Source organism: Anomaloglossus baeobatrachus, chromosome 7 (genome assembly GCF_048569485.1).
Source record: "Anomaloglossus baeobatrachus isolate aAnoBae1 chromosome 7, aAnoBae1.hap1, whole genome shotgun sequence".
NCBI lineage: Eukaryota > Metazoa > Chordata > Amphibia > Anura > Aromobatidae > Anomaloglossus > Anomaloglossus baeobatrachus.
This window is the reverse complement of record NC_134359.1, coordinates 16886431-16894814: the sequence shown is the minus strand read 5'-3', so window position 1 is coordinate 16894814 and position 8384 is coordinate 16886431. Positions and strand designations below refer to the sequence as shown.

The 8384-nt window shown below is 43.5% G+C and overlaps 1 protein-coding gene across 3 annotated transcripts in view; it reads right to left on the bottom strand.

The window, feature by feature from the left end:
- Nucleotides 1-4701: 4701 nt before the first annotated feature.
- WNT6 (Wnt family member 6) overlaps nt 4702-8384 on the bottom strand; it is a 90565-nt gene continuing 86882 nt past the window's right edge. For all 3 annotated transcript variants that reach the window (XM_075317086.1, XM_075317084.1, XM_075317085.1), the window contains exon 4: nt 4702-8384. This exon is cut by the window's right edge and continues 196 nt beyond it. In XM_075317086.1, the coding sequence (XP_075173201.1) occupies nt 8119-8384 (266 nt within the window). In that variant the 3' untranslated portion in view covers nt 4702-8118.

The following is an 8384-nucleotide window of genomic DNA, read 5'->3' as shown; positions in this document are numbered from 1 at the left end:
CATTAATCATTATAACATACAGTAACTTAAAGAGGTTTATCCCACTAACAAAGTAAATTTGAAAGTGGATTTTAATCAGTAGATCACAGAATAATACTAATTTCTACAATTGGACGTTTTATGAAAGTTTCCTCTGCTGAGATAATCTTATATATGTGTCCCTGCTGTGTACTGTGTAATGGCCGTGTCTGACCGTACAGGGATATGGTCTGATCATACCCCATCTCCTGGGCTGGGGAGGAAGTAACAAAGTATACACATATTACAGCGCGAGATTGTAAATAATTCTTTTTTTCAGGTAAAACATTTTTCAAAAAGAGGCAGAGAGATGTTTTAACTCACAAAAAGAATCATCTATTCGCTATACTCTTCTGTGTCCTCCCCGGCCCAGGAGCTGTGGTATGATCAGACCATGTCCCTGTATGGTCAGACACAGCCATTACACAGTACACAGCAGGGACACATATATAAGATTATCTCAGCGCAGGAACATTTTATATAACGTCCAATTGTGGAAATTATTATTATTCCAAGATCTATGGATTAAAATCCACTTTTGTTCTTGGGAAAACCCTGTAAATTTATGGACATTTATGGGTCGATTTCTTTGCCTGTGCAGATTGGATGGGTTGTTACCGATATCTGGTGAGAAATTCATGTGAATAGCAATTTAAAAAAATAGAGACACATAGAAAATTGGTGACGTGTTCAATACTTATTTCACCTGCTGTGTAAGATAGATAATGCTCTATAAGGATAAAATAAGACAGTGATATATAAGTAGCTGCCATCACTTTCATACTGGATTTCCTTCTGTTTCTGGTCCTTTGTCTTCATAGTTTATCCTAAGGTCTTATACTGGAAAGAAACACCAAAAAATAAAAAATTGTACTTTGGTATTGAATGGCACTTTTATTTGTACACTGTGGCGGTATTACTTTTTGGACTGTACATGATATTTGGCTCTGGTTGGTGGCATTGCTATTAGGCTTGTAATGTGTGTAACTTATCGTGGTGCGTTATTGTGCTGTCCTTTCAGTACAATACGCCAGTGTTATTTGGACATCGCATGGCGGTATTATTTGAGAATTGTATAGTATTATTAGGTTTATATATAAGAGTATTATAAACATTATCACAAAACATTGTATAATATTTCCACGCTCCTAAAAGTACCCTTATATAGGACCCTGCCCTGATAATACTAAACAATTGCTTGAGCACAGGATAATGGTAAATGGGATGACGGTATTATTTTGGCAACACATGAGCACATTGGTGGAATTTAGATCTGTGCCACTCGAGTCTGACTTACTTCTGGTTCAATGAAGCCATATTCGAAAACCAAAGAATATGGTTCAGCACCAAAAGACTATGAGTACTGCTGACCGGAACCTGGATCGGTTGATAGCAGCCCAATAAAATGCAACAATGGCGCTGCTCAACCCGTGAGTGGGACGGCAACTGACAATCCAAGTTTGGAGAAAGAAAGAATGGCGCTCACCAACATGTAAAAAGAGTCCTTTATTATTTTATTTCATTAAATCATGCGGACGGTGGACGATGACTGTTTCGCGCTCAAGCACGCTTCTTCAGGAGCTATTGAAGCATGACTACATGCGAAACAGCTGTTGTCCAGACGTGACCGCATCCACAACCCGCATGTTTTAATGGAATACAGGACTTTTTACGCATTGGTGAGTGCCACCCTTTTCTCTCTTTCACCTTGGACCATATTCTTTACTTGCTGTGCAAGGAATTGTGGAAGGCTTTGACCTGTCTGACGGTGGCCCATGTTTACATCTCTATGTCTCACAACAAGTGCATGAAAAAATGCATCCAATTGTGAAGATAAAAGTTAATTTATTACTATAGATCTCTTCTGCACTGGTCACACTTTACTAGAACACTAGGTGTACATGCCACTAATTCCCCATTCATTGCTTGCCAGAAATATCCCTAAAATAGTGCATCTGGCACCAACATGTCCATACATTGCCATCCACAGATTTTTCTTATCAATGGGTCTCAGCAGAGCACTTACTATTATTATTAATGGACATTTACCTGAATTTTCCTTTTTGCATTCATTTCTTGTAAACAGTGAGTAAAGCTCCATCCGATATATCGACGACATTCTCATAGAAACCAATGATGATTGTGCTTATCCGTTCATGGTAAAAATGTATTGTTATTTGAACTTCAGGGCATGATTTGTAAATATTTACCACCCTGCGTGGAGATTAGTGGTCATATAACTGTGTGCGCCTGTGAACGGCCTCTTCATTCTGCATTCAAAATCTCATAGCTTCATTTTACATAAAAAGTTGAGTTGAGTTGCAAACATTTTGCATGGATTTTTAGATTTCTTAAAATTCATGCACTGCTCTATGGTAACGGGGAATCTGGACAAATTCTGCCTGCAGCTTCAGTATAGCAAAAATAATGATAGCAAAGCAAAATATTTGTATTTAATATCGGTTTTCTATATTGTCTGTATCATGATCTAGGCCGGTATCTGCCGCTGTGGTATCTCCCAGCTCCGACCTGGTGATGTCTGGGGTTAATTTCTCCCTGCCTTGTTCCAGTTTCCGACACGCTAAATCTGGGTGCTGCACCTCTGGTTCAGCGTCAGTGATAGTCTATGTCTCATAGTGTGTGTAGCTGGCTCTGTTGAGGTATCCGATCTGTCCTGCCGTGCACCCTCTCCCGCCTAACCTGTGTCTATCTGTCCTCCCCCGGCCTCGTCCTGCTTGCCATACCTTTGTTTGTAGTTTGGACATCCCGGTACTTGACTTGCGCTCCCATCCCTAACTTGGCTCTGTCTCTCCCTTTGGTTTTCTCTATTACTGTTCGGCTCCTGACCCCTTTGTTTGCTTCTGACTCTGAGTTCCTTCATCCCTCATACATTGTTTTGACCTCCTGTTGCTGACTCAGCCCTCTGACTACGCTGCTGCCACCTTATGGTGACTTTTCTGTACTACTCTGGGTCACGTCTTAGTACAGCGTGATGTTACTCTCCTGCCACGTTGTGGTGACTTTTCTGTACCACTCTGGGTCACATATTAGTACAGCATGATGTTACTCTGCTGCCACCTTGAGGTGACTTTGCTGTACTACTCTGGGTCACGTCTTAGTACAGCGTGATGTTACTCTGCTGCCACCTTGGGGTGACTTTGCTGTACTACTCTGGGTCACGTCTTAGTACAGCGTGATGTTACTCTGCTGCCACGTTATGGTGACTTTGCTGTACTACTCTGGGTCACATCTTAGTACAGCGTGATGTTACTCTGCTGCCACCTTGTGGTGACTTTGCTGTACTACTCTGGGTCACATCTTAGTACAGCGTGATGTTACTCTGCTGCCACCTTATGGTGACTTTGCTGTACTACTCTGGGTCATGTCTTAGTACAGCGTGATGTTACTCTGCTTCCACCTTGTGGTGACTTTGCTGTACTACTTTGGGTCACGTCTTAGTACAGCATGATGTTACTCTGTTGCCACCTTGTGGTGACTTTGCTGTACTACTCTGGGTCACGTCTTAGTACAGCGTGATGTTACTCTGCTGCCACCTTGTGGTGATTTTGCTGTACTACTCTGGGTCACGTCTTAGTGCAGCGTGACAGTCTGGTCTCTGTGATCTCACCCAGTCATGTGAAGAACATCTTAAATAACTTTATTACTAAAAATACACGATTATAGTACACACATGTCCTTGTAGCAATGGCGTACGCATCTGTACAATGACCGGAAATGGAGATTATTTCATCAAACAGCCGTTTCTCCACTTTTGTTACTTTGCATTATATTTTGCATTCCAATTTCTAATTCTTTACACAATTTCTCCTTGCTGTCAGTGAATGGAGATACAATGCCTACAAGTAGTATTCAACCCCCTGCAGATTTAGCAGGTTTACACATTCAGAAGTAACTTGGCATTGTGACATTTGGACTGTAGATCAGCCTGGAAGCGTGAAATGCACTGCAGCAAAAAAGAATGTTATTTCTTTTTTTATTTTTTTTTTAAATTGTGAAAAGTTGATTCAGAGGGTCATTTATTATTCAACCCCTCAAACCACAAGAATTCTGTTTGGTTCCCCTAAAGTATTAAGAAGTATTTCAGGCACAAAGAACAATGAGCTTCACATGTTTGGATTAATTATCTCTTTTTCCAGCCTTTTCTGACTAATTAAGACCCTCCCTAAACTTGTGAACAGCACTCATACTTGGTCAACATGGGAAAGACACAGGAGCATTCCAAGGCCATCAGAGACAAGATCGTGGAGGGTCACAAGGCTGGCAAGGGGTACAAAACCCTTTCCAAGGAGTTGGGCCTACCTGTCTCCACTGTTGGGAGCATCATCCGGAAGTGGAAGGCTTATGGAACTACTGTTAGCCTTCCACGGCCTGGACAGCCTTTGAAAGTTTCCACCCGTGCCGAGGCCAGGCTTGTCCGAAGAGTCAAGGCTAACCCAAGGACAACAAGGAAGGAGCTCCGGGAAGATCTCATGGCAGTGGAGACATTGGTTTCAGTCAATACCATAAGTAACGTACTCCACCGCAATGGTCTCCGTTCCAGACGAGCCCGTAAGGTACCTTTACTTTCAAAGCGTCATGTCAAGGCTCATCTACAGTTTGCTCATGATCACTTGGAGGACTCTGAGACAGACTGGTTCAAGGTTCTCTGGTCTGATGAGACCAAGATCGAGATCTTTGGTGCCAACCACACACGTGACGTTTGGAGACTGGATGGCACTGCATACGACCCCAAGAATACCATCCCTACAGTCAAGCATGGTGGTGGCAGCATCATGCTGTGGGGCTGTTTCTCAGCCAAGGGGCCTGGCCATCTGGTCCGCATCCATGGGAAGATGGATAGCACGGCCTACCTGGAGATTTTTGCCAAGAACCTCCGCTCCTCCATCAAGGATCTTAAGATGGGTCGTCATTTCATCTTCCTACAAGACAACGACCCAAAGCACACAGCCAAGAAAACCAAGGCCTGGTTCAAGAGGGGAAAAATCAAGGTGTTGCAGTGGCCTAGTCAGTCTCCTGACCTTAACCCAATTGAAAACTTGTGGAAGGAGCTCAAGATTAAAGTCCACATGAGACACCCAAAGAACCTAGATAACTTGGAGAAGATCTGCGTGTAGGAGTGGGCCAAGATAACTCCAGAGACCTGTGCCGGCCTGATCAGGTCTTATAAAAGACGATTATTAGCTGTAATTGCAAACAAGGGTTATTCCACAAAATATTAAACCTAGGGGTTGAATAATAATTGACCCACACTTTTATGTTGAAAATTTATTAAAATTTAACCGAGCAACATAACTTGTTGGTTTGTAAGATTTATGCATCTGTTAATAAATCCTGCTCTTGTTTGAAGTTTGCAGGCTCTAACGTATTTGCATCTTATCAAACCTGCTAAATCTGCAGGGGGTTGAATACTACTTGTAGGCACTGTATTACTGCTTATATCTTACATCCGAAGGCAGAAAACGTGTACAGAACTAATAGTTCCACCTGAGGGTTTGCCGGCATTTTGTGATGAGATCTGTTTGCTTGAAGTTGTCCTTTAAGTTAGATATAAGTGGTATTTATTTGATGTAAATCCATTTTACACATAGTAAATTTAGGGGCTGAAAAATAAAAACACAGAATAGTCACATTGGCTTTCACTTATTTCGCCTCCGCAGTTCCTTGCTCTGTTCTCTGCTGGCTTCCTCCAGCTCTGGTCTCTTCTGGTCATGACTCACTTTGCACCTTCACTTTCTCCGCTGAGTTTGCTTAGGGTGGAGCACGGCGTAACATCCTGACTTAACAAAATGCATCATTTGAGACCAGATCAGCGTAATAAATGTCAGTGCAGAGTAAAGGGGGGCACCAAAAAGGAAGATCGAATGCTGTGACGACCAGTATCGGAGGAAGCCAGTGAAGCTGCATCGGTAGGACAGGTGAGCAGCGAAACAGTCTTTATTACTATATTTGTAGTCACCTGAAACCCGTTAGCTCATGTCTACCACCATTATGTCCACTATAAATTATCCTCTGTGCGCTCAATCCAACCAATGAGAATTGATACAATGTGTCAGTGCAGCTACAATGTATCCTTTTCCACTTGGTTGTTTAGGTAACAGTGGATCATATAAAGTTGCAGCAAACTGTGAATATCGCATCTCTCCTCACACCGGCATTAGCTTCTGTTCAGTTCGGTTTTTCAGCCTTTTGTTGGGCAGCATAGCATAGTTTTTGCACTATTTTTTCTGTGACACTGTAGATTTTTCAATGCGCAGGTAATAATAGAAGCCATAATGTCAGTGTGACGAGACCGAAGGTCTGAAAGTGTTTTTCAAATCAAGGATTTATAAAAATATACTTTTTCCATTTTTCTGTTCACTGAAAACGGCAAGAAATTGATAAAGGATATTAGAAGGTTTTCATTATTCATTGATCCTCCTTACAGAAATAATTTTACACCTCCATTGATGTGAACATTGCTTGTGCTGCGCAGACAGAAATTCAGAATTTACAGACAAAATATAATCAGGTCTGAAGACGTCAGAAGAAACAGACGCAGCTCCCTGAGCCCAACCTGAAGAATAAGTGCTGAGTATATAGAAGAGGGGCTGAGGTTGGCGGCTCAGTGCGGCAGATAATGAGGGGTCCTGTCATTTTACATTACGCAATGGGACAACTGACTGGGACCCTCATCATCCATTCATAAAATAATCACAATGATATCCGTTCATATGTCTATTCTGTAAGAGCCATTCTGCAGGACATCCATGGATAACCTGCTCCACCTTGCAGGGGAAGGTCTGGATGTCCATGGCTATCCTCAGCATTATCATGCCTTGGCATCTCCTTTAATATTAATATTTTGGAGCCATTCTGAACTTTCAATGATTTTGATTCCCATGGAAGCCATGAAAACCCACCATGGAGGAGATAGATACCTCTGATGATCAGGACTCTTGGAGGAGATATGTACAGTACATCTGATGGACAGGAAACACATGGACCACCCACTGTGGAGGAATGAAGTACATCTAAAGGAAGGACACTCCACTATGGAGGAGCTAGGCACACCTGATGATCTGGACTCTTATAGACCCCGATTATGGAAGGGATATTCACATCTAAGATAAGGGCTTCCATGGATACTCCATCATGGAGGAGCTAGGCACATCTGATGATCTGGACTCTTGTACACCCCAATTGTGGAAGAGATAAGATCAGGACTCCCATGGACCCCCACTGTACAGGAATTATGTACATCTGATGATTAGGACTTCTGTGGACCCACCAATGTAGAGGAATTAGGCACATTTGATTATCAGGACCCCCATAGACTCACCCTCATACAGGAACTAGGTTCATCTGATGATCAGGACTCCTGTGGACCTCCACTGTGGAGGACCTAAATGCATCGAGGATTAGGACATATATGGACCCCCCATCTTTGAAGTGCCATGTGCATTAGATGATCAAGACTGGGGTGGACCCTCCACCATGGAGATGCTATGTACATGTGATGGTCAGGACTCGTATGGCCCCTCCAGCGATGATCAGGACTGTGGTGGACCTCCACCCTGCTAATCATTAGCCTCATACCTATCCTTCAGTTTTCTGTCCCTACTGGGGTCACCAGTCATCCTAGATGTAGGGTCAGAGGCAGCAGGGGGTCCGCTGATGGGGGCTGGACCAGGTAGACCATATAATAGGGTATCTGTATAGGGTGCAGCCCCAAATGTCTCTAGGATGAATTCCATAGGATTATGTGACCACGTTGCTCGGCGTTTAGTGGTAATACCATTATTATGCTCCTGTAAATGTTTACATACATACATACACATATATATATATATATTATCTATAAAATGATACTGCTTTTTTGCCCCCTACTCAGTCATTTTTTGAGGACGCACCCTTGAAATGTATCCACATGGGTCCTCAGAGGTGCAGATAAGTGACCATTCCGGTCTCAGAGCTGACAGCTGCTGCATGAGTCCCCAGCTCTGTTCTTAGAGGGGGTGTCTATGCCTCAGTCGCCGTCCGGGTGCCTCAGCGTGAGGACAGCAGGGCGGATTCGGGGCTCCCTTCTCGTTCCCGTCCGTCTCAGAGGCACATACTGAGCTCTTTTTTCACAGTGCATTTATTGCAGTTCACCACGCAGCACCAGTGGAAGCGGCACAGGCAGCTCTCCTCCACCACCACAGTCTCCTCCCGGTACCCCCTGCCGCAGCACAGCAGATCACAGCCCCCCACGTCCAGACCGGTGCTGTTACAAACACGACCCCGTGTCCCAGGGGAGCCGGTTTTTCGGTTGGCTTGGCAGAAATCGGGCGAGTCAGCAGAGTAAATCAAGTCTTGTTTGTCGGGGG